This window comes from Conger conger, chromosome 18 (assembly GCF_963514075.1).
Source record: "Conger conger chromosome 18, fConCon1.1, whole genome shotgun sequence".
In the NCBI taxonomy this organism is placed as follows: domain Eukaryota; kingdom Metazoa; phylum Chordata; class Actinopteri; order Anguilliformes; family Congridae; genus Conger; species Conger conger.
The window spans coordinates 8,527,891-8,555,144 of NC_083777.1; the positions used below are offsets into that span (position 1 = coordinate 8,527,891).

The following is a 27,254-nucleotide window of genomic DNA, read 5'->3' on the forward strand; positions in this document are numbered from 1 at the left end:
GGATCCTGTCGGTACAACTGTGGTAACCATCTAGGGTCCTGCTCCTGCACCAGCTCCTGTCGATACTATGGCAACTGCTGCCATGACTACAACAGTAGGTTCCCAAACCCAGCAACAATTCTACAGCGTGACTCGTTGAGAAAAATGAGAGAAAGAATAAATAAGTTCAGAGTGATATCCATGAGAGCTCTGACAAAGTGAAAGCATTGTGTGTTCAGAACTGACATTATACCCCCTCCCGTTTATTACAGGATACTGTCCAATAACAACAGACACTCCACAAACAACAGGTATTTCACCATTTCTAGCATTTGCAGTGGGCATATATCTTGGGCACACATAGTGACAAATATATCACGACTTGTAAATGTTTCTGTACAGTGAATTGAATATTTTAATTCACATGTGAAAATGTGATTTGAAAAGGCAAATTTTGTATTGGTAACTGATCTTCAAGACAAACACCCATGTCAGTAGATTGTGTGGCTATCCAGGACCATGGTTGGCTTCCAGTCATTTAGATATTAATCCAGCTATGTTCAAAGAACTTTGGCATCAGTGAATGTATTTCAATGTGTTAATCTTCCCGTTTTCTCGATAGGGTCGTATGGATCCTGTCGGTACAACTGTGGTTACAATGTAGGATCCTGCTCCTGCACCAGCTCCTGTCGATACTATGGCAACTGCTGCCATGACTACAACAGTATGTTTCCAAACCAAGTACAACTCTAATAAACTCTCCCAGTTAATGCATCAATCTGGGTTCAGAGTGATATCCATGAGAGATCTGACAGAGTAAGAACACTGTGTGTTCTGAACTGACATTATCCCCCCTCCCATTGCTTACAGGGTACTGTGGAATGACAACAGACAGACCATATACAACAGGTACAGTATTTCACCTTTTCTTACATTTACTCTGGGCGTGTTTCCTATTTACATTTTAATGTGGAAATATTCAAAGCAAATATAGTGAATCAATGAAATGTAATTTCATATAGAGTTTTCTTTTTTAATTGTTATGACATACAGAGTACCAATATAGTAAGAAATTCAAGTGATGTATCACAAAAACACCACACAAAAATGTATCGTGATGTTCAATAATACTTATATAAACAATATAACATATTTCAATTCACATGTGAAAAGACACATTTCACATTATTTTTTTGGAAGAGTAAATTCACTTAAGATGAGTTATTGAACCTTAATTATTCACTGATCTTGAACACAAACACTGAAGTCATGTGGCTCGCCAGTGCTGGTTTCCAATCATTTAATTCAGCTACTGTATGTGTGAACAGTTTTGGTATAGATGAGTGTTTTTTAATTTTTAAATCTCCCTGTGCTCCCTATAGCATACCCAACAACCAGCTATGGATCCTGTCGGTACAACTGTGGTAACCATCTAGGGTCCTGCTCCTGCACCAGCTCCTGTCGATACTATGGCAACTGCTGCCATGACTACAACAGTAGGTTCCCAAACCCAGCAACAATTCTACAGAGTGACTCGTTGAGAAAAATGAGAGAAAGAATAAATAAGTTCAGCGTGATATCCATGAGAGCTCTGACAGAGTGAAAACATTGTGTGTTCTGAACTGACATTATACCCCCTCCCGTTTCTTACAGGATACTGTCCAATAACAACAGACACTCCACAAACAACAGGTATTTCACCATTTCTAGCATTTGCAGTGGGCATATATCTTGGGCACACATAGTGACAAATATATCACGACTTGTAAATGTTTCTGTACAGTGAATTGAATATTTTAATTCATATGTGAAAATGTTCAAATCAGATGTGAAAAGGCAAATTTTGTATTGGTAACTGATCTTCAAGACAAACACCCATGTCAGTAGATTGTGTGGCTATCCAGGACCATGGTTGGCTTCCAGTCATTTAGATATTAATCCAGCTATGTTCAAAGAACTTTGGCATCAGTGAATGTATTTCAATGTGTTAATCTTCCCGTTTTCTCGATAGGGTCGTATGGATCCTGTCGGTACAACTGTGGTTACAATGTAGGATCCTGCTCCTGCACCAGCTCCTGTCGATACTATGGCAACTGCTGCCATGACTACAACAGTATGTTTCCAAACCAAGTACAACTCTACTGAACTCTCCCAGTTAATGCATCAATCTGGGTTCAGAGTGATATCCATGAGAGATCTGACAGAGTAAGAACACTGTGTGTTCTGAACTGACATTATCCCCCCCTCCCATTTCTTACAGGGTACTGTCCAATAACTCCAGAAACAACAGGTACAGTATTTCACCTTTTCTTACATTTACTCTGGGCGTGTTTCTTATTTACATTTTAATGTAGAAATATTCAAAGCAAATATAGTGAATCAATGAAATGTAATTTCATATAGAGTTTTCTTTTTTAATTGTTATGACATACAGAGTACCAATATAGTAAGAAATTCAAGTGATGTATCACAAAAACGTATGGTGATGTTCAATAATACTTATATAAACAATATAACATATTTCATTTCACATGATTTTTTTGTAAGGGTAAATTCACTTAAGATGAGTGAATTTACGAGCGCCTGACCAGCGCCTGGACTAAGACCTGGGTGGCTTTCTCCGTCAGGAGATGACGGATACGGCGTATATTATACAGAAAGAACCTGCAGGTTCTGGCAGTGGAGGATACTTGTGGAGCCAGGGTGAGGCAGTTATCAAGAGTCACCCCAATATTCTTTGCCGTACCGGAGGAGGAAACTACAAAGTCCTCAACAGTCAGTGAGAGGTTGATTGACGGAGAGGACTTAGCAGGGATGTAGAGAAGCTCAGTTTTGGCAAGGTTGAGCTTCAGGTGGTGGGAAGTCATCCACGCAGAGATATCAGCCAAGCAGGCAGAGATCTGTGTGGTGACTTGGGTGTCGGGGGGGAAGGAAATAAAGAGTTGGGTGTCATCAGTGTAAGAGTCATAAGAAAAGCCATGGGAAGAGATAACAGAACCAAGAGACATGGTGTATAGCGAGAAGAGGAGAGGCCCAAGAACTGAGCCCTGCGGGACTCCAGTTTGTAGGGGGTGAGGGTCAGAGACTGAGCCCCTCCAAGTCACCTGGTAGGAGCGACCAGAGAGGTCGGAGGAAAACCAAGCAAGTGCAGACCCTGTAACACCCATCCCAGACAGCGATGAGAGCAGAATCTCATGGTTGACTGTATCGAAGGCGGCCGACAGGTCGAGGAAGATGAGGACAGAGGAGAGGGATTTGGCTTTAGCAGAGTGGAGTGCCTCAGTGACCGCGAGCAGGGCGGTCTCAGTGGAGTGGCCACTCTTGAAGCCAGACTGGTTGGGGTCATGGAGATTGTTCTGGAGAAGATAAGTGGACAGTTGGGAGCAGACCGCCCGTTCCAGAGTTTTAGTGAGAAAGGGAAGAAGAGAGACAGGCCAGTAGTTGTTCAGGGCAGAGGAGTCAAGAGTAGGTTTTTCGAGCAGGGGAGTGACTCTGGCCCTCTTCAGGGAAGAGGGCATGGTGCCGGAAGAGAGGGAGGTGTTGATTAGAGAGGTGAGAAAATGGAGAATGTAATTGGATATAGATTGTAGAAGGGGAGAGGGGAGGGGGTCAAGAGGACAGGTGGTTGGGCGGTGGGATGTAAGGAGTTTCAATGTGTCGGAGTCAGAGAGGGGAGAAAAGGAGGCTAAGGAGTTGGGGAAGGTAGGCGGGTCAGCGGGGGGAGAGGGTTGGGAGAAGGAATTGTGAATGGCGTCGACCTTCTTTTCAAAGAAGTAGACAAAGTCATCAGGTGTGAGTGATTAGGGGGGTGGGGGGGAGGGGGGGCCAGAAGAGAGGAGAAGGTTGAAAACAGTTTGCAGGGATTAGAGGCGGCCGTGTTAATTTTCGAGTGAAAGAAGGAAGATTTAGCTAGAGCGACAGAGGAATGGAAAGATGATAAGAGGGCATGGAAGGAAGCCATATCACTGGGGAGACAGGACCTTTTCCATTTTCTCTCTGCTGCCCGCAGTTTGGTTCGGACAGCTCGTAGAGCATCAGAAAGCCAAGGACTGGGGGGGGAGGCCCGAGCTAATTTGGTGGTGAGGGGACACAGAGAGTCAAAGGAAGATGAGAGGGAGGACATGAGAGTTGTAGCAGCATCATCGGGAGACAGTCGAGAGAAAGACTCCGCGGATGGTAGGGAGGAGAGGATTGTAGATGAGATGGTGGAGGAAGACAGGTGGCGTAGGTTCCACCTACAGGTGACAGTGGATGGTGGGAGAGATGGATGGGTGTTAGAGGAGAGTGGAAGAGAAAAAGAGATGAAGGAGTGGTCAGATATATGGAGTGGTGTTACAGAGAGGTTGGTTGTTGTGCAGCTCCTTGTGAAGATGAGCTCAAGAAGGTTGCCTGCTTTGTGGGTGGGAGGGGAAAGAGTGAGGGTAAGGTCAAAAGAAGAAAGGAGGGAGAGAAAGGTAGACTGGGTAGACTCTGAGTTGAGGTTGAAGTCACCCAGAAGGATCAGGGGGGTGTCTTTGACTGGTGAGGAGCTAAGGAGGATGTCCATCTCATCCAAGAAGCTCCCCAGAGGACCCGGGGGGCAATAAACAACAATAATAAACAGTTTGTACGGCAAAGTAACAGAAACCGCATGAAATTCAAAAGAGGAGAAGGCGAAGGATGAGGAGAAGACACTAGATCTCCATGAGGATGAGATTAGGAGACCTGTGCCACCTCCTCTGCCAGAGGTTCTGGGTGTGTGGGAAAAAGAGAAAGCAGAGGAAAGGGCAGCCGGGGTGGCTGTGTTCTCTGGTTAAAGCAAGAAAGTCAAGGTTGAGGTGGGAGGCATAGGCAGATATAAGTCTGCTTTCTGGACGGCGGACTGGCAGTTCCAGAGGCCACCAGCCACACAGAGATCAATACCAGCGGATCTGGGAGGGAAGATGAGGTTTGAGATATTCTGCCCATGTTGGCGGGAAGCAAACCTCCTACTAGCACTTTGAGATTTTTTTAAATGGTAAATTCAGATGAGTTATTGAACCTTAATTATTCACTGATCTTGAACACAAACACTGAAGTCATGTGGCTCTCCTGGGCCAGCGCTGCTTTCCAATGATTGAATCCAGCTACTGTGTGTGTGAACAGTTTTGGTATCGAAGAGTGTTTTTTAATTTGTAAATCTCCCTGTGCTCTCTATAGCATACCCAACAACCAACTATGGATCCTGTCGGTACAACTGTGGTTACAATCTAGGGTCCTGCTCCTGCACCAGCTCCTGTCAATACTATGGCAACTGCTGCCATGACTACAACAGTAGGTTCCCAAACTGAGCATTCCTTAACTCTGCTAGAGAAATAATAATTTAATCTGGGGGGCCGCGGTGGCGCAACAGGCTAAGATGCAGCAGACTTGCGGTTGCAGTTCACACCGGGGACCGCGGTTCGATTCCTGCCAAAAGCCAAGTTTGGCATTAATTGGCTCGCCGCTCCAGAGGGAGGGTCTTGGCAGGGTTAGCTGATTGCCGTACAATAAGCGCCTCGGACGCCTTGGAACCATGGACACGATTAGAGAGATGACACGTCTTGAAGAAGGCGTGTCACTCTTCCTCGGCCCACCAGGGGGTGGGGTGTGGACGGTGTATCTAACACTAACTGGAATTGAATCAGAGGGGGGTTACAATTGGCTGCTAAATTGGAATAAAAGGGGAAAAATCTGAAATAAATTTATATATAAAAAAATAAAATAATCTGGGTTCAGAGTGATATCCATGAGAGTGAAAACACTGTTTTCCCAGTCCCCACTCTCCCAGTTAATGCATCAATATGGGTTCAGAGTGATATCCATGAGAGATCTGACAGAGTAAAAACATTGTGTGTTCTGAACTGACATTATCCCCCCTCCCATTGCTTACAGGGTACTGTGGAATGACAACAGACAGACCATATACAACAGGTACAGTATTTTACCTGACAACAGGACATATTTATGCTAGGCATATCTCTTGGACAGCGATAGCAACAAATACAACACAACATGAATGTTTCTCTGCAATAAAGTACATTAACAGCCAGGAACTTCCTGGCTTGGTCAAACTGAAGAATTGTTCAATTTTATTTAGAGGGACCAAAAGTAATTGGACAGTAGGATTATCATGATCTGTTGCTGATTACTGATGATAATACCCTGAAATGAAAGTTGACAGTCTGCACTTTAACTTCATATTCAATTGAAAGACAATGTGCTCGAATGCAGATCCAAAGTAATAGATATTCTACCACTGTCCACCAGTATTTTTTATTTGAAAAATGTAAGATTGATTCCATTGAAGCATTAATAAAACACACTTATTTACACAGGTAGGAAAATATAGTTGATATCAATAACTGCATTATTTTATAGTTCATAGTATGTATGTGCATATTATATCTATAATAAATCAATTCTGGAGCCCACTGTATTTTGTGCCATCTTATTCGTAATCATACTGGCCCATTGAATTGACCCATCATTTAATTTGGTTAGCATCAGGCCAACACTGATAATATCATTTATTGTGATATATTATCAGCTTATATAGTGCATCAGTAATATTCAACTCTTTATCTCCCTGTTGTCAATGAAGAACAAAACCTTCAGCACATTGTTTTTGGTGTATTTACAGTGAAGTTCAAATGGCAGCATAAGCTTTTATATTGGTGCCTTGCATGGCAGCCAATCGCCATTGGTGTTTGAGTGTGTGTCAATGGGTGAATGAGAAGCATCAATTGTACAGCGCTTTGGATAAAGGAGCTATATAAATACCAGCCATTTATTTATTCATCCACTCCTGAGTTCACATGCAGAGACGTTCTGTTTCCCAGCCTGACCCTTCACAGAGCGTGTGACATTTCAGATCAAACTGTGAAGTGAATCTTCTGTAAAATGACCGTTCTTTCACAGCAATTGCAGAATGCGGAGGACGCCTCCAGGGTTCCGGCTCATTCTCCAGCCCCAACTACCCCAACTACTACCATGACAACGCCTACTGCGTGTGGCACATTTCAGCTCCGTCTCAGCAGCAAGTCGTTTTGACCATCACTGACGTACAGTAAGTGAGATTTCAGAATGACTGAAATGCAGTTGCGAAAGAAAAGTCTGTCTTAACAGTGTGTTTAGTCTTGTAATTAGAACATTCTCTCAAGTAGAAAATGTTAGCCTGTTTTAAGTTAAAAAATCTAAAATCTTGCTTAATCTGCTTTAGTCCTGTTTATTGGACATTTTGGCATTCAAGGTACATGACTGGGACCCACAAGGTCGGTGGTTCGATCCCCAGTGTAGCCACAATAATATCCGCACAGCAAGGACCTTGACCCTGCATTGCTCCAGGGGAGGATTGTCTCCTGCTTAGTCTAGTCAACTGTATGTCGCTCTGGATAAGAGCATCTGCCAAATGCCTTTAATGTAATGTGTTTTATTGGGTTATTGTGAAACGCATCTGTAGCATTTCTGAAATTGCTGGAGCGTATGAAGTTTATTTCACATTTAATGTGCCACGTACTCCAGACTGGAGAACTGCTGCAGCTGCGACTACATCGCGGTGTATGACGGACCGTCCCTGAGCTCCCAGCCCCTTGGAAAGCTCTGCTACAACAACATCACAGACTACTTCCACTCCTCTTCCAACTACCTGACAGTCCTCTTCCGCAGTGACAGATCGGTGGTTAGCAGGGGCTTCAGAGCGGACTACACCAGCTCTCTCTCTGACAGCTCAGGTCTCTCCGCCCAAATCACTAGTCCAGTGCTGAAGTTTGTTGTTTTGGAGAACTCTTGGGTTGTTTAAAACTTATTATTTCTGCCCAAGATATATTTGCTGCTTTGTCTTTGTCATTCTCAACATGGGTTTGTATCCAGTTCTAATCTTGCTATTTACAAATGGACAGTTTTTTATAAGTGAACTGATTTTCTACCCTTGTTGTAGTAATCGACCAAGTTGTGCAGGAATCCAGAATCTAAATCATATCTCTACTTTTAGGTCGGGTGGACTGCTCTTCAGACGACATGAATATCGTCATCCAGACGTCCTATCTCAACTCAATGGGATACAGTGGTCATGATCTATACCTAAATGACCAGTACTGCCGTCCTAGTGTCTCGTCCTACCAGGTGGTGTTTACATTTCCGCTGAACACCTGCGGAACCAGACGAGAGGTGCATATTTTTGTCATTTCTCACTCACAGACATTAATGAAAATCTTTGGCTACAGTGGAGAGAACACAATTCTATAGCTCATACTTCACATGATACATGGTTATATTAGTGGTTTGCTAGTTTTGTGTTTTTTGGGTGGCTTGCAAAGAAAAAATGGTGAAGAATAAAGAATGAATCTTTTTGTCAACAGTTCCGCAATGGGAGGATTGTGTACACCAATGGCGTGCGGGCGTACCGGTCTCAGTCGGGTGAGATCACGCGCCAGTCTCACTTCACGCTGCAGGTTCTGTGCAGAATGGAGCAGGACTCCACAGCGCAGATCATGTACGTGGCGCGAGAGGATGAAGCGGGGAACATCACGGGGAGCGGCAGATTCAACCTCACCATGGGCTTCTTCACCTCCGGAAACTTCTACTACCCTGTGTACGACTCTCCCTACGTCGTCACCCTCAACCAGTACCTGTACGTGCAGGTGAAGCTGAGGAGGTCGGACAGCAGCCTGGTTCTGTTCCTGGACACCTGCGTGGCCTCACCCTCCCCGCACGATTTCCACACCAGGTCCTACGACCTGGTCCGCAACGGGTAAGGCAGTTGTGACCTTCCAGAATATTCCACAAACCCTTGGCTGTTACTGCTTAACGATGCTACAAATGAGTCGGGTGTGGAGGTGACTTGAGAGAGAGCCCAAGGTCAGTTTTGCTTTTTTCCCCCCCAGTATATTTCTTTAACTGACCATGGCTCTTTCTCAACAGCTGCCGGAGGGACAGCACCTATTACCAGTATTCCAGCGGCACTAGGGACGTGGCCCAGTTCCGCTTCCAGGCTTTCACCTTCATGCGCAGCCACTCCGCGGTCTACCTGCAGTGCAAGGTGGCCATATGCAGGGCCAACGACTACAACTCCCGCTGCAGCCAGGGGTGCCGCATGCGCAAGACCAGGAGCCTCAGGTCAACCGCCAACACTGAGACCGCCACCGTCACCCTGGGTCCCATCCAGCTCAGAGGTAACCCGCCCAATTCCCATGAGCCTCTCTGTCAGTGTCAGACCAGTTTAGTTCACACGCAGATACACGTTGCTTTCATAGTCCCACAACCAACTGCAACATCATGTTGGTCAGTCATGGCTCATTCATTTATACAATCAATATTAGCACATTGGAATAAATCTATTGGGGCAACTTCCTTTCCATCTGCAGATCTTAAAAAGCCAGAGGTGGGGCTTCCTGAAGAAGGCGTGGTCCAGACAGAGGTGTGATTCGCCTTGACGTGCCCTGGAAAAACTGCAGCTCTCTCCTTCTGTCTCTCTCCATATTTAGCCTTTTCCATCCCAATCAAAGTTCTGTTGAGAAAATTCTAAAAGGGAAAGCTGACTTACATATACTTTTATTTGTTTATCACAAGCTTCCACTCATGGAAAAATACTTACATTTATCCTGCATATGAAATTAAAAGCATTCACAAAGACTATTCTAGCACTATGTCTTCTTCCTTGTCATTACTGATCAACGCAAACAGAACAGCCATAATCACATTTATTCAGTCTAAACTGGTGATGACCCCACATTAAGCTAATCATAAAAATTCTGACCTTGTTCTAGTTCAAATAGACTGGATGCACTAGTGTGTAAAAATGAAACCATGAAGTTTCTGCTAATCAAATTCAGTATACATGTGATTGTGTATTTAATGTCTGTAGTTACCAATAACTTAGGCAATCACTCAGGACCAGCATAGGAAACACGCACATGTAACAGAAAAGACAGTGGCCAGATACTAAAATAAAAAATGATTACACTTTCAGCTTTGGAATCGTAAATTAAATTAATTATGTTTACCATCACACAAGCAGCTTTTTTGACAATACTGCACTTAAATGCCATTTATTATAATGTATCCAACTTCGGGCAAATATGACAAAAATAGAAACCTCAGTAAACCTGGCAAAGCCACAGTAAGATGTAAATGTAAAAGGCGTAGTTATGGTATTCTGTAAGAAGGTGAACTATTCTTATGAAATAATACAAATTTCAAATTCAAGACTCAGGAAGAAAGAAGCTCTCATGAAAATGAGATTTCATTTTGAAAGTATGTGTGTATATATACACCGATGAGCCTAATAAGCTGTTGGTCCCCCACATGCCGCGATTCTGAAGGTGCCCTGTGGTAACTGGCACCAAGACGTTAACAGCAGATCCTTTAGTCCTGTAAGTCATGAGGTGGAGGCGCCATTGATCTGACTTATTGTTGTAGCACATCCCGCAGATGGTTGAACGGATTGAGATCCGGGGAATTTGGAGGCCTTGAACTCTTTGTCATATTCCTATATTGAAATGAAATGAGGTGATATGAAAATATGAGGTTACTGTATAGGCGGGCTTTAATATGAGAGTATTTACATCAGCTGATCTGTGTGGGAAACACCCTAGTAATCTTCTACACATTTTCTTGTTTCTTGTTGAAGGTGCTGCCCTCTAATGGCAGTTTACTGACTTTGCAATCTCGGAAGCACTGCAACCTTTAAAAGGAACAACCCTTCATACAATAAACTGGTTTTTATTACTTGTCCATGCTTATAAGGGTCATTGATGAAAGAAATAATGAAAATGAATCCAATCATGCCATCCCAAGAGCAACTGTTTTCCAACTGTTTTCTGATTAAGTCAATTGTAACTTTTTATAAGCATAAACTTCGACAACTTAACTAAAATAGATATGACTTAAAGTGAATATATACAGAACTGTGCAAAAGTTTTAGGCAGGTGTGAAAAAAATGCTGTCAAATAAGAATGCTCTCAAAATGTTATTAGTTTATTTTTATTAATTAACAAAATGCATGAACAGAAGAAGTGAATGCACTGAAGAAAAATCTAAATCAAATCAATATTTGGTGTATTTTTGCCAGCATCAATTCTTCTATGTATACTTGCACACAGTTTTTGAAGGAACTCGGCAGGTAGGTTGTTCCAAACATATTGGAGTCACAGTTCTTATGTGGATTTAGGCAGCCTCAAATGTCTCTTCATGTAATCCCAGATAGACTCAATGATGTTCAGGGATCTGTGGGGGCCATACCATCACTTCCGGGACTCCTTGATCTTCTTTACACTGAAGACAGTTCTTAATGACAATGGTTATATGTTTGGTGCCGTTGTCCTGCTGCAGAATAAATTGGGGCCAATCAGGACCATTCATTCTGACCAAATGCCCAACTCCATTTGCAGAAATGCAGCCCCAAAAGTACAAGGAACCTCCACCATGCTTCACTGTTGCCTGCAGACACTCATTCTTGTACCGCTCTCCAGCCCATCGGTGAACAAACTGCCTTCTGCTACAGCTACTGCTGCCATTTTTCTGTACCCCAGTTCCTGTGTTTTCATGCATAGTTGAGTAGCTTGGCCTTGTTTCCACGTTGGAGGTATGGCTTTTTGGCCGCAATTCTTCCATGAAGACCACTTCTGACCAGACTTCTCCACACAGTAGATGGGTATACCTGGGTCCCACTGGTTTCAGCCAATTCTGAGCTGATGGCTGCTGGACATCTTCTGATTGCGAAGGGAAGTAAGCATGATGTATCGTTCATCTGCTGCACTAAGTTTCCTTGGCCGACCACTGTGTCTATGGTCCTCAACGTTGCCCGTTTCTTTGTGCTTCTTCAACAGAGCTTGGACAGCACATCTGGAAGCCCCTGTCTACCTTAAAATGTCTGCCAGGGAGAGACCTTCCTGATGCAGTATAACTACTTTGTATCTTGAGCTCGGTCTTGCCATGGTGTATGACTTCTGACATTACAACTGTCTTCAGCAACCTAACCTTGGAAGCAGATTTTGGCTGTTCCCCACCCAGTTTTAACCCTCCTACACAGCTATGTCTGTTTCATTTAATGATTGTGTTTCAACTTACATATTAAATTGATGATCTTCATGTTTCCTTCTGAATGTTTGAATGTATCCTTAAAGGTGTTTGTCCAACCTGTCATACAATAAACTATTTTGTATTACTTTCCATGCTTATAAAGGTAATTGATGAAAGAAATTAACGTCTACTGTAAATTGTCCCTCTATCCTCACATCATGGTACAAATACATTAATTCATCATTATCCTAACCCGCTTATCCTGAACAGGGTCACAGGGGGGCTGGAGCCTATAAATGGAAAATGGTTGGCATTTATATAGCCCCTTTATCCAAAGCGCTGTACAATTGATGCTTCTCATTCACCCATTCATACACACACGCACACACCAACGGCGATTGGCTGCCATGCAAGGCACCAACCAGCTCATCAGGTTAGGTGTCTTGCTCAAGGACACTTCGACACAGCCCGGGCGGGGGATCGAACCGGCAACCACTGCCAGACGACTGCTCTTACTGCCTGAGCCATGTCGCCTATCCCAGCATACATTGGGCGAAAGGCAGGAATACACCCTGGACAGGTCGCCAGTCCATCGCAGGGCACACACACCATTCACTCACACACTCATACCTATGGGCAATTTAGACTCTCCAATCAGCCTAACCTGCATGTCTTTGGACTGTGGGAGGAAACCGGAGTACCTGGAGGAAACCCATGCAGACACGGGGAGAACATGCAAACTCCACACAGAGAGGCCCCGGCCGACCGGGATTCAAACCCAGGACCTCCTTGCTGTGAGGTGGCAGTGCTACCCACTGCACCATCTGTGCCGCCATGGTACAAATAGCCATACATAAATTATTCTGTAATAACCACAAAACTAAAATAATAATAAAATAAAAAAAATAATTTTAATTACAAATAGCTAAAAAATGTTCTTTGATTATGAAAGCAGTCTGGTTTTCCACTTTGAGTCAATGGGCAGCAAGCTCTTTTTGCTCTCATTCCCCCAGCAGATCACTGGTTTTGTGTTCTGCAGATACAGTGAGATGGCCTTGAGTTCCGGAGCAGAATAGCAACTGACTCTGCTGGTTTCCTGTAGCTGGGTGCTCCAGAAATGAATCTGTTGTTAATTGAGGGTTTGCTATTAAGAACAAGTTTAATTATAGGATCAGTAATATTTGGCCATTTTGGCCATTCAGCTGTTCCTATAATTTCATAGTAATTCCATAATGATGAAGCAACAAGGATTGCTATATGATCCAGCAGCACACAGGTTTAGAGACCACTATTCTTTTTTTTGGCAGCAAAATATTTTTGGCAGCAATAAGCTTCCGTAATGAGGCATATTAAAGTGTGAATTGTTTTTTTTTCCTCACATTTTCAAACACCGCTGTATGATATGTTTCAGAACTGTTACGGCGGGGAGGAACAGAGGAACCAGAAGCAGACAGGGGTGCAGAAAAATGGCTATTTAATATCAAAAGGGGCAGACAGAGCAGAGTCGAAAAACATGCCAGGGTCAAAACCAGGGGGTCCGTCCAAAAAGGCAGAGGTATAAAAATCCAAAAAGCAAAGAAGAGTCCAGGGAAGCAGGCAGGGGTCAAAACCAGAAAACCAAATAAACTAGGGCAAGGGCAAGGGCAAGGGCCAGGGCCAGGGCCAGGGCCAGGGCCAGGGCATGGGCATGGGCATGGGCATGGGCATGGGCATGGGCATGGGCATGGGCATGGGCATGGGCATGGGCATGGGCATGGGCATGGGCATGGGCATGGGCATGGGCATGGGCATGGGCAAGGGCAACTAAAAAGGACAGGTATAAATACACAGGAGAATGAGACAAACTAGGCGGGGCATGGGAGTGAGGGTGGTCTAACAAATAAACATCAGGTGAGACACATGAAAGGGTAATCGGACAATAACGAGGGGGAAACGAAAACGCGGACTGGATTCACAATGACACACATGTAATACAAACGGCTCCGGACTAGAGAGTAGACAATTGCAGAGAATCAGGAAATGCAGAGATAGAGAGAGACAGGTGCGAATACTTCGCTGAAACTAAGCCATCAGTGATAGAATAGGGAGGCGGAGTTACAGAACAGAATTGAAACTGGAGATGCATTAGTAAGTTAGTTAAGTGATTTAAATTACAAATACACAAAACTAGTGAATGTTAGTTTGTTAGTTTGACAAACATATTAGTCTGTTAGTATAATTAGTACTGTACAAATTCTATGTTAGTTGGGATTAGTATATTAGTGCTATGTACAAACATGAAATGGAGAGAAAGCAGGAAGTAAGGAATGCAAGATTGGAAGGAAGGTTGAACCCCGGAACTACTGTAAACACCCAAATAGTGGGGCACGCAGACAAGGGAGTGACTGGGCTAGAAAACATTCAGACTCAGACATGACAGGGGAAGACGAGTGCAAAGACTAATGAATATAAACAGAACACCAGACATGAATATGAAAAATAATAAATTACAAGAATAAATAATATTAAACAATGATACACTAACACACAGAACACAGGAACATAACAAGAACCAAAAGAATAATGTGTTCGGCTGCAGGGTGGCATGGTGTTACAGTGGGTAACACTGTTGCCTGGGTCCAAATCCAGGCTTGGGCCTTTCTGTATGGAGCTGTTGGCCTGGCATGATCTCCCTCTGCCTGAGTGGGGTCTCATCTGGGTCCTCCCACAATGCAGGTTATGTTAATTGGACAGTCTAAATTACCACAAGGTATGAGTGTGTAAGTGAATGCTTGTGCGTGTCCTCTGAGAGATTGGCAACCTGTCCAGGGTGTATTCCTGCCATGAGTTGAGCCCCAGCACGCTCCTTGACCCTGACCATTAATAAACGGGTTAGACGATGGATAGATAGATGAATGATAAGCAAGGGTATCTTTCAGAGCTAGAGGGAAGGGGACATCTCCACTCCAGGACCAATAAACAAAATGCCAGTCTCATACCGGCATCATCAATCATGTACCAATAAGCGTCAATCATTAGAAGCATACAGTAGTAGCAGATAAGGTTTATCCAATAGCAAATGTTGCACCTTTATTTGATTTTTCTGCATGATTAACAGCCATTCCAATATCAGAACAAATTGTAAATCATTAGCTCTCTGTTTCTGTTGTTCCTTATTACACAAGGGCTGTTGAAAACAAACCCCTTGTGAGATCATGTTTTCAAACATGGGAAACACTTTTTATAAATGTTCCTACATTAGGGCCGCATAACTCCGTCAGAAACTGTAGATCATAAACCAAACATACGTAGGTGTTCATAAGTCTATCGTATCAGAACGCATTTGCAATTATTGACGAAATAAAATGTGCATGTTCATGCAGTGTTTATAAAAGGGTTTATCTACCCCAACTGAAAGGCTAAAAAAGATACAGAGTTACCGGGACCCGTCCCTGCCCACAGGCAAGTGCCTGGTGTCCAGGCAGCCCACGTACCTCAGCTGGGCTCAGCCTGAAAATACTATGTGGGATCAACATGTCGGCCTACCACCTGGGATGTTCAGGGATTGTCTAGGATGAGAGGAGCTGGGCAGGAGTGAGGGATACTTACAAGTCCCTGGATGGTGGCTGCTGAGTTGGATTTTACTGCAGTGGACGAGAGGGTCACCTCAGTGTGACTGAAAGTGGCCATGAGGAAAACTCACTGTTATATGTGCTTTATGCATCAAATAGCGATTTATAGTTGGCCTTCTTGGAGAAGGTGGGAGTGGTGCTGGAATAGGCCCCAATTACTTTAATGCTCATGTAAGCGGGACTTCTGTGCTGGTCATGGTTTGTCCATAACTAACACCATGTTCGAACAGTGTACTGTACACCATGTTTGAACACAAATATGCTCATAAGCATAAGTGTACTTTACATGGAGTATGATGTGCAATTCTGGGGAAAGATGTAGAGACGCTGGAAAAGGTTCAAAGAAGGGCAACCAGCTGAGTTCTAGTATAAAGGTTATGAGGAACGACTCAATTTCATTAAGCTCAGTAAAAGGAGACCTAGGGGAGATTTGATTGAGGTTTCTAAATTCATTAAAGGCATTAACAAAGCAAACTACAGAAGACTATTCAGGTTGAGTTTGGTTAGCAGAACAAGGAGGCTTAAATGGAAATTGGGGTGTTGTTTTTACTTAACCATTTCTGTGTGGATTTTGATGTATGTTTGTAGTCATTGTTCTGCTGGACAATCTACCAAAAACAAATTCTCAGCTTCCTAGCAGAGGCAACACATTTTGTGGCAAGATTTCCTGGTTGGATTCATTGTGGCATTGATTCTAAATAGCCCTAGACCACTGGCAGCAAAACATCTATGACCCATATTTGACAGTAGGTATGAGGCACAAAATGACATGTTGATGGTATGTCTGGCCAAAACATTCAATTTTGGTCTCATCTGACCATATACTTATATTCCAGTCATAATTTCAATAAGGTTCTGCAAACAAATGGTAAATGGTTGGCATTTATATAGCGCCTTTATCCAAAGCGCTGTACAATTGATGCTTCTGATTCACCCATTCATACACACACTCACGGCGATTGGCTGCCATGCAAGGCACTGATCAGCTCGTCAGGAGCATTTAGGGGTTAGGTGTCTTGCTCAGGGACACTTCGACACAGCCCGGGCGGGGGATCGAACCAGCAACCCTCCGACTGCCAGACGACTGCTCTTACTGCCTGAGCCATGTCGCCCCGAAGCTTGAAGCAAACACCAGAAGCTTGGTTTTGTTGATATTGCTTAGTAAAGGCTGCCTTTGTGCCACCCTTCCAAAGAGTTCCATTTTATGTGCCATTATATTATTTTTTTTGTGACCCCACAAGATGCAACCAATGCATGGAGGAATGGTCAAAAATGTGTTCTCTAACCATATCACAAATTATAGGAAAAGACTTTATTATTATTGGCATTTGGCAGATGCTCTTATCCATAGTGACGTACAGTTGATTAGACTAAGCAGGAGACAATCCTCCCCTGGAGCAATGCAGGGCCTTGCTCAAGGGCCCAACGGCTGTGCGGATCTTATTGTGGCTACCCCAGGATTAGAACCACCGACCTTGCGTGTCCCAGTCATTTACCTTAACCACTACGCTACAGGCCGCCCCTTAGACTTATCTTGGATGTCATCTTTGCCAGGGGTTTTTGCACAAAGGGAAATATTGTTTTTAGATTTTGGTTGATTCCATTGAATCATCAATACAGCTTTACACATGTGGGAAAGTAAAGCTTATGTCAATAACTGTATAATTAATATTTTTGTGCTTATTTATCAAAGGTGCCAATAATTCTGGAGCCCACTGTAGCTTATGAATACTGAATACATATGGATACTGATTCATGTTTTTAATTTATCTCACCAGTGTGTCGTGGGTATTCAGTATTGTCTTTGATATTTGATGGCTTTGTTTGCCAGCTGGAGACAAAGTTTGATTTAGATAGAGGAGAACATATTTTGAGGAGAATGTTTCATTTTGCCATAGAGGTTAGTGGTTCGTGCAGGTTTTGTTTTTGTTTTTAGTTTTGAGAAAACGGAGCATCATTTCATGAAATGTGTCTTAGCTGTTCTGAAAAAGTAGACTGGGGATTTAGGTGAAGGTTGTGAACACTTTGAAAGGGATACATAAGCAGTGTTGGGGAGCTGTGTAGGGTAATGGTTAGGTTTCAGGGCTTATTATTCAGAAGTTGGAGGTTTGATTCCTAGGTGAGGCATTGGCTTTGTTCCATTGAGTAAAGGGCTTAACTTGAACTCTATCGGTAAATCTCCAGCTGTGCAAATGGATTTCTAAATATAATCTACGTAAGTCACTCTGGAAAAGAGGGGTTACTGAAATGTAATGCGAAAAGTTAAGATCTATCAACAAGAAATGAATGAGGAAGAATTTTTCACACCAGTATTGGTGTATAGAGCCGCTTAGTAAAACATATTGTAAACTGATACTGTAGACTTGGGGAATTTTCTCATGTTCTTATTCAATTGCTTTTTGATAACTGGTGTGTTTGTTTTCCAGATATGACTCTATCAACAAACTGATAAGAGTTTGTTTTGTATTCTGACTGTTTAACATATCACTGATTGGGAAAACGCCAATTTTATGGCTTGTTGTAACTACGACAAAGCTTACTTTTAATTTTTAAATGATAATTAAGACATATCGTTAAATGTAAATGTTGCTAAACTCTGAAAGCACATATCAATTATAAAAGAGATCTAATAGGTATTTTGAGTAGTGCCAACATTTGAGTAAAGCAAATGGGGGCGGCATTGGCTCAGGCGATAAGAGCAGTTGTCTGGCAGTCGAAGGGTTTGATCTCTGGGTGTGTCAAAGTGTCCCTGATCAAGACACTAAATCTCCAGTTGCTCCTGATGAGCTGGTTGGTGTCTTGAATGACCGTTGGTGTATGAATGGGTGAATGAGAAGCATCAACTGTACAGAGCTTTGGATAAAGGCGCTATATAAATGCCAACCATTTACCATTTAAAACCAAAAATGAGGCAGAGGTGGTTATACAAATGGCAATTTAGTTTACTGAAATCACAATACTGGGCTGTCCTTTATAGAACTAAGTTTCCTTGCATGTTTGTTGGGAATGTGGAATCAAACACAGTGAAGCTTGCTGGCTGACAATATGATTAACAATAGAACACATTTGTTTGTTGTTTTTTAGTTGCATTGATGTGTTCAGTGTTGGATTTGGCTTTTTTTGGTGATCTGTGATTTACCATCCATTTTCCCCACCTGATCCCCGGACAGTGGAACCCTCTCAAAAAGGGTCACAGAGAGCACAGAAGAGCAAGTAAGTCCACTACGCTTGCTAGCTCACAAGCTAATACTGGAAACAGCCTCTGACATGAGTTCTGTCAACACCACCTTTACCTACGTCGGGGGTATCTCGGAATTACCTGCCTATTGTAGTTCTTTTAAGGGTGGAGATGTACGTTATTGTAATGTATACCTCTACCCAAAGTTTCACTTTCGCTGTATAGTTTGCTTTAGAGACAGTTCATCCGTTGCTTCTTGATCTGAAAAAATGACCTAAATGCTGTTTTACAGTGGAATGTTCCTCTTTAAGTTCTGATGGTTGGCTAATTTCAATATCCTATATTCAGAACAAAGAGGTTTGAGTTTATTGAATTATTTATACACTCACTGAGCTCTTTATTACATAGACCTGTAGACATGTGGCAGCAATCAAATGCATAAAAGCATGCAGACATGGTCAAGAGGTTCAGCTGTTTTTCAGACCAAATGTCAGAATGGGAAATAAACGTGATCTAAGTGACTTTGACCATGGAATGATTGTTGGTGCCAGACAGGGTAGTCTCAGACACTACTGATCTCCTGGGATTTTCATGTACAACAGTCTTAGAGTTTGCGGAGAATGGTGCAAAAAACATCCAGTGAGCAGCAGGCTTCGTTAATGAGAGAGATCAGAGGAGAAGGGCCAGACTGGTTAAAGCTGACAGGAAGGTGACAGTAACACAAATAGCCACACATTATAACAGTGGTATGCAGAAGAGCATCTCTGAACACAACGCGTCAAACCTCTTAAGTGGATTGGCTACAGCGGCAGAAGACCAATAAGTTTAAAAAGTCTAATAAATACCTAAAAGTGCTCACTGAGTGTAAATTTCCATCGTCTTTGAAGCGAAGCTGTTGTGTAAAACTCCTGAGTGCCCTGTTCGGTAAATGCATGACGAGACTTTTTAACGACTGCATGTCCAGCAGAGCCCTTTCCACACACCCATTTAAGGGTTGGCATTCGGTATATAAGTCAGTGGAGCAGAGAAACAGGTCAAGGAGTCTGAAATATGGAGATCAGAACCATCACCTTTCTTCTCTGCTCTCTGCTGGCTGTCGGGAGGGGACAAGGTGCCTTTTTTCACTTCAAATATAACTTTTTCAACTTTAATATCTTGATGATCATACTTACTACTATGAGGGGACATGTGTGTGTGATATACATATGACTGTATGTATACTTTATACTGTATGTACAGTACTGTACAAAAGTCTTAGGCACCTGTATAACATTCTGTAGAGATAAGATCCTTTCAAAAAATAATTCAATGAAAGGTCTAAAATAAACGTACTATACATTATACATTACATTTTAATTTGGCAGAATAGTTAAAAACTGAATCAAATAAATATTTTTTGTGACCACCCTTCGGCGTTAAAACTGCATCACTCTGAGATAGCCAACACTGTCCTGCAGTTCTATAAGACAATCAGCAGAGAGGTTGTTCCAAGCATGTTGGAGAACTTGCCACAGTTCTTCTGCAGACTTTGGTTGGGTCCTTGCTTCTGATCTCAGACAGCCTTGATCAAGTTTTTATGTCAAAATTAGTAAATTGCTTACAGTAATATGTACTTTATGCCAATAACAATGTAATAATGTAATGTAAATCTTTTGGAAAATTAATCTTTTGAGATCTCAAATGTGTTAAAGTCTAGGGTGCCTAAGACTTCTGCACAGTACTGTATGACTATTTTAGTATATTAGAAGGATCTCTGTCAAGTCTCTGTCTGAATGTACATCTGAAGGCTATTTTATTTGAATTTTGTGAATGGTAATTTGAATTTTGTATTCTACTGTACCTGTGGAGATATTGGAAACATCATATATTGTGTTCAATCAGAGTTGACCACAATATACAGTAACTTGCTTATAAAATACTGTATATAATATCCCATGTAATATCTTATTTCTTGAATATCTTGTGATATTGAATACGATTATATGTGTTAATATGTTGGTTCATTTGGCAGGACTGCAGTGTTTTGGGCCATATGACCAATAATATGAAATGATATGAAATTATGGCAATCAATCAATTATAGTCAAAATTTTCCACAACCAGTAAAAGATGAGTAACAAAATTTGAAGAAATTTAGAAACTAATGAGACCAAATGTATTTTATGACCAGTGGGATTAAGTGGGTTAACTAGGCTATTTGGGAATACGCGTTGCTAAATAAACGTATCACTGCCCAATAGACCTGAAATACCACATGGACTTCACATTATGACAATAATGATAAATCAGTGAAAAGTAACTTTTCAAGCATTCTATTTTCTTCAGAACCTGCAGTCTCTGAATCCTGTTGGGACAACTGCGGAAACTTTGATGGAGACTGTTCCTGTGTCAGCGACTGTAGTCTCTATGGAAACTGCTGCCATGATTACTACGGTACTATTACGAAAGGATTATACAGCCAATGAATGAATTGGAATGTTAATTATTGTAATTCAATTAAGCTGGTGCAGTGGTTAGCACTGCTGCCTCACAGCGAGGAAGTCCTGGGTTCGAATCCCCGTCAGACTGTGTGGAGTTTGCATGTTCTCCCCGTGCCTGCGTGGGTTTCCTCCGGGTACTCCGGTTTCCTCCCACAGTCCAAAGACATGCAGGTTAGGCTGATTGGAGAGTCTAAATTGCCCGTAGGTATGAGTGTGTGAGTGAATGGTGTGTGTGCCCTGCGATGGACTGGTGACCCGTCCAGGGTGTATTCCTGCCTTTCGCCCAATGTATGCTGGGATAGGCTCCAGCCCCCCTGTGACCCTGTTCAGGATAAGCGGGTTAAGATATTGGATGGATGGATGGATTCAATTAAGCACTGCACTGTTCAGATTCTGACCAATTCTGAGAATTTTCATGAAGTTATTTCTCATTTGGTTTGCTTTCTGCTCTTTCTCCTCCTCTTCACGCAGATTACTGCTTTCCAATGTCCTCACCAGCAATACAAACATCTATTCCAGAGTCCATGCCAGGACCAGGTATTTCTCCAGGGGAAAGTATTTTTGTCCAATTTATTTTTACCAAATTTCTGATGAAGTTTAGCATTTCACATTTTATGTTTTTGTTTCTCTAAGGACCAGGGAAACCTGGACACTCACCATTTCACTCAATTCCAATTGGCTGCCATTTTGAAAAATGGCCACCATTGTCCTCAGGGGCTGAAATATTTTATAAATCCATATCTGCACCTTTTACAAATCAAATTTGAGTCAAGTTTGGCGCTTGTATCATAAAGTACACAATTCTTCCTTTTTAGCAGCTAAACTGCTAGACTATATGTATATATACAAAATCAACGAGGTTCAGGTGACTATGATTAAGCTACTTTACATGAATTCCATGAGCTATCTAGTGCATGTATGTTGTGTCATCCAATTGCCCCAATGAATTAACTTATCACATTGGCGCACGCACTGTATTGCCCATTATACTGATGTCGACAGTCATTTTCACTTCATTATCAACCAAAGCTCAATAATAGATGCATTTTTAACATGCTGAATTTCTTTTGCTGCCCTATTGGCAATGAAGAACAAATTCTTGAGAGAATGGCTACTTAATTCATTTATTATTGATATGGCATTGAAGTTTAAATAACAGAATTTGATTTTTTACATCCTCTTCTGTGTTGACACGTTCTAAGCATGACCCCTGATGCAGCATGTGACAATTCAGATCAAACTGTGAAGTGAATCTTCTGCAGGTGTTTTTGTAGTTGACCACAGGATTCCTGAATTATCATGAGGCAGGATGAACTTATATGATAATGTATTGACTTAGCTAGCATTTCAGTGTTCATGTAGAGCAGCGGTAGCTAAATATGTTGATTATTTAGCATTTGATCGGTTAAAATGACAGATTACATAGTAAACTCACACCACATTAATTATTTGGCCTTAACTGTATATGGATCTTTAAGAAGAACGCTAGTCAGCAGATCTTGTAACTCTCAGGGTTGTCTAGCACTGATTTTGAACTGCTATGTCTGCTTTGGTTTGGATGAGCGTTAATTTGTACCTCTTCTAGTTTTCTCAACAGTTCCACCAACGGTCTATGAAACCTGTAGGAACAACTGTGGCTTTGGTGTAGGAGGCTGCTCCTGTGCCAGCTACTGCCATGACTATGAGAACTGCTGCCCTGACTTCAACTGTACGTCTCCAAACAGACCGACAACTGTGCTAACCTCTCACAGGACTGACTGACTGTTACACAGAGATGAGAGAAAGATAAAAGTCGATCAAATTAATTCAGAGAAATATCCATGAGGGATCTCAAAGGGGAAAAGCACTTGTTTTCCAGACTTTGGCCAAATACATCTGTGAGACATAATATTACTGCATATGTTATCAATAATAAATTATTAATATTATATGTTATTGGGGGCGGCACGGATGGTGCAGTGGGTAGCACTGCCGCCTCACAGCAAGGAGGTCCTGGGTTCGAATCCCCGTCGGCCGGGGCCTCTCTGTGTGGAGTTTGCATGTTCTCCCTGTGTTTGTGTGGGTTTCCTCCGGGTACTCCGGTTTCCTCCCACAGTCCAAAGACATGCAGGATAGGCTGATTGGAGAGTCTAAATTGCCCATAGGTATGAGTGTGTGAGTGAATGGTGTGTGTGCCCTGCGATGGACTGGTGACCTATCCAGGGTGTATTCCTGCCTTTCGCCCAATGTATGCTGTGATAGGCTCCAGCCCCCCGTGACCATGTTCAGGATAAGTGGGTTAGGATAATGAATGAATGAATGAATGAATGAATATGTTATTGGTAATATGTATTGATGCTAATTTTATTTTAGCATTCCATATTGATTTTATTCTATAGTATTATATTGATATCGTACATATTGAATGCCTGCGGATGTTATTAGCCAAGTCTGGCACGGTACTGTAGCTCACATAAGTGGATTCAATTATGTTCTCTTTCATCATAAGTTTATATGGATCAGAGCAAGCATCTTCTGAATGAATGTAATGTAATGTAATTTAAGTCACTGGTAAATTAATGGAATTAAACGAAGGACTGCAACTCTTTCGATGCTGATGAAAAAGCAAATAGATTCTGAGAATTTTCAGCAAAACATTACAAAATAAAACCTATGTTAGATGTTGGTTGTGTGGAGGAATTATGCTGGTTTCTAAAGAGCTAAAGTATTTAATGAAATGACATCTCACAGATTTCTGCTCTTTCTCCTCCTCTTCAGAACTACAGACTACAGACTACTGCTTTACAACAGCACCACCACAGCCAGCAACAGTATCGCCAACAATAACACAGCCACCACCACCACAATGGCCAATAACAGAAGGTATTTCCCCTGGGGATTTCTTTCGTTGACTATGAAGACCCATCGAATATGTGATTATATGATAAATATCAAACATCTTTAACATCTTTAAAAAAGGAATGAATGCAAAAAAAACACTCTGGCCCAAATTCTGGTGAAACGTAAGGGGTCAGTAAGTGTTTTTTCCCACTAATGTTGGGTCATAAAATACAACTGTGTGGTTGGTTTAGCATTTCCGGTCATCTAAACCTTGAAATCCATCCATGGGGCCATCACTGATAGGGAAGATCGACTGTGTCTGTTGAACCAGAAATATGAATGTGATTTTATTCCCAATTAATATCAAATCAACAAATACAATGGTTGAGGGTGTTTTTGCATTGCAGGTCACCTTGACCTTGAAATCCAAGATGGCAGTTGTCACTGAGTGATAAAATACACAATTGTACCATTCCTTTTGCAGGAATTGATGCCCAATGCGGAGGAAATCTTTATGGCGCCGGAACATTCTCCAGTCCTTACTACCCCAGCTATTACTATGACAATTCTTACTGCATGTGGTACATTTCAGCTCCACCCGGACAACAAGTATTTTTAACAATCACTGACATACAGTAAGTAAGAGAACAGCGCTACTCAACTCCACGCCCTGCTGGACCTCAGTGTCTGCAGGCATTCGCTTCGACCGTGACCGTAATTAGTGAAATCAGGCGGTGTAGCGCACGGTCGGAGTGAATACCTGCAGACACTGCGGCCCGTAGGTCAAGGAGTTGAGTCAGAACTCCTGCTTTAGAATTACAGAAATGGACCCATGGCAATTGACTAGTGTTATGTTATACATTTTATTGAGTTCATTGTCGTGATGACGTTTATAGTGTTCAGTGTCGAGTATTTGTGCACATATTCAAATGTGAATGGGATTCTCAGGCCTACAATATGCAAAGCTTGATCTATGATTGTTTTTGTTTGTTTAACTGTGAATGTAATTAGTTTCATTATGTTTTATGGTGTCATGTCTGTGCCCTTTTGGCCATCTGTGTTTCTGTTTCCCATTTTCTGTCTAAGTCCCCAGCATTTTCACCTCTTGTTACCCTCTGTGCTTTCCGTAGTCTCTCTGTCTTCCCATTCATTCCCACTCATTCATCTCACCTGTTCTCTGTTTGTTGTCTCCACCTCCCACTCCTTATATGTAGTTCCTTCCTGTCATTCTGTCATGTCTCTCACCTGTTTCTCGCTTTCTGTTTATCAGTGTTCTATTTAAACCTGTCCTTTTTCAGTTTCCCATTGGGAGTTTGTCTTGTCCCATTTTTCGAGTCCACCCTTGTATTCCTTTTCCCTGGTTCTAGCCATATTCTGCTGCCCATTTTCTGTGCAGTGATTTTTGGATTCTCTGGTTTTTTATATTTGCCTGTTTTGACTTTCTGTGTTTTTGGATTTCGGATTTGTACTTTCGCTGTTTTGGTCTGTCTCCTTGGTTTTTGAAATTTTTTTTAGAAGTTTTTAGAATTTTTACGTATTGGGTCTTCCCTCTCATTAAAGCCTCCTTTTTCACGTTATCCCTGGGTCTGCTCTTCCTCTTTCCCGGTTCCTGACATTATTGTGTTACTGTTAAGCACTCTGTGGCCTCAAAACATTCCTGAAATAGTGTGTAAAGTTTATTTTACGTACTTCAGACTGGAGAACTGCTGCAGCTGCGACTACATCATGGTGTATGACGGACCGTCCCTGAGCTCCCAGCCCCTTGGAAAGATCTGCTACAACAACATCACGGACTACTTCCACTCCTCTTCCAACTACCTGACAGTCCTCTTCCGCAGTGACAGATCGGTGGTTAGCAGGGGCTTCAGAGCGGACTACACCAGCTCTCTCTCTGACAGCGCAGGTCTCTCCGCCCGAATCACTAGTGCAGTGCTGAAGTTTGTTGTTTTGGAGAACTCTTGGGTTGTTTAAAATGTACTATTTCTGCCCAAGATATATTTGCTACTTTTGGCTTGACTTCATGTTCAGTGTCAGTGAGTTGTAACACTGAACTAGCTTCAGTTGCTGCATCCTAATCTTATCCATTAACTAAAATGCACCACTTTTTTTGTCAATATAATATAATTAAAGGCATGCAAGATTTTTACCGTGAAAATCTAAAACAATGAGCCAATACATTATGACCTAATATACTGTTGGTCTTCTGCATGCTGCCAAAACCCACCAAGGCATGGACTCTACAAGACCTCTGAAGGTGTCCTGTGGTATATGGAATCAAGACGTTAGCAGCAGATCCTTTAAAGATCCTCCGAAAAATGCATGCAGTGTGGCAGGGTGCATTATCCTGCTGAAGGAGGCCACTGCCATCGGGGAATACCGTTGCTATGAAGGGGTGTACCTGATCCGCAGCAATGTTTAGGTAGGTGGCACATGAGAAGTCGATGTTCACATGAATACCCAGACTAAGGAGAACATTACCCATTCTTCCCACAGCACATCCTGATGCCATCCCTTCCCCAAACGTGTACCGGCCATCTACATGATATAAAAGAAAACGGGACTCATCCGACCAGGCAACCTTCTTCCGTTGCTCCAAAATCCAGTTCCCAAGCTTGCGTGCCCATTGTTAGCATGGGCGCTCGGACGGGTCTGTGGCTACGCAGCCCCATAAGCAGCAGGGTGCGATGCAGTGTGTGTTGTGACACATTCCTCCTGTAACCATCAATAACATTTTCTACCACTGGTGCCACAGTACTGTAGGTCTTTGCTTCTGCCTATTTCTCCAACATCCAACATGTTGCCTACGAGAACCAACTGTCCGCTTCCTGCCTAATATATCCCAGACCTTGACATGTGCCGTTGCTGCAAGATAATCAACGTTATTCGCTTCATCTGTGAGTGGTCATAATGTTTTGGCTCATCAGTGTATATGATACTCTGACAATCTCTGTCTTTGCAAACATTTGCCAAATTCTCCTCTATGAGAATCTATGGTGCATTAGGATATCATTTGTCTCACTAGCACAAATTTCCATCTATTTCATGAAGTGTTATTATAATGCATATATATATTAGCATAAAGTGGTGACAAGATTTTCTGCCCTTGTTGCTTTTTAAGCAACTTGGAAATCATCTACCAAGTTGAGCAGGAATCCAGAATCTCAGTCA

General features: G+C 42.4%; 1 protein-coding gene across 1 annotated transcript; it reads left to right on the forward strand.

Annotated features, from left to right (window-relative positions):
- The first annotated feature begins 5,175 nt into the window (after nucleotides 1-5,175).
- Nucleotides 5,176-9,400, forward strand: LOC133118594 (deleted in malignant brain tumors 1 protein-like). Its single transcript, XM_061228703.1, has 6 exons — nucleotides 5,176-5,188; nucleotides 6,898-7,045; nucleotides 7,501-7,657; nucleotides 8,337-8,728; nucleotides 8,899-9,149; nucleotides 9,342-9,400. Exons 1-6 carry the CDS (start codon nucleotides 5,176-5,178, stop codon nucleotides 9,398-9,400), a joined length of 1,020 nt encoding a protein of 339 aa, XP_061084687.1.
- Nucleotides 9,401-27,254: the final 17,854 nt, after the last annotated feature.

Excerpts from the sequence above, each read along its gene's own strand:
- LOC133118594 (XM_061228703.1), top strand. Across the intron at positions 7,658-8,336 it reads TCCGCAGTGACAGATCGGTG|TTCCGCAATGGGAGGATTGT; the intron begins GTTAGCAGGGGC and ends TTTTGTCAACAG. Across the intron at positions 8,729-8,898 it reads TACGACCTGGTCCGCAACGG|CTGCCGGAGGGACAGCACCT; the intron begins GTAAGGCAGTTG and ends CTTTCTCAACAG.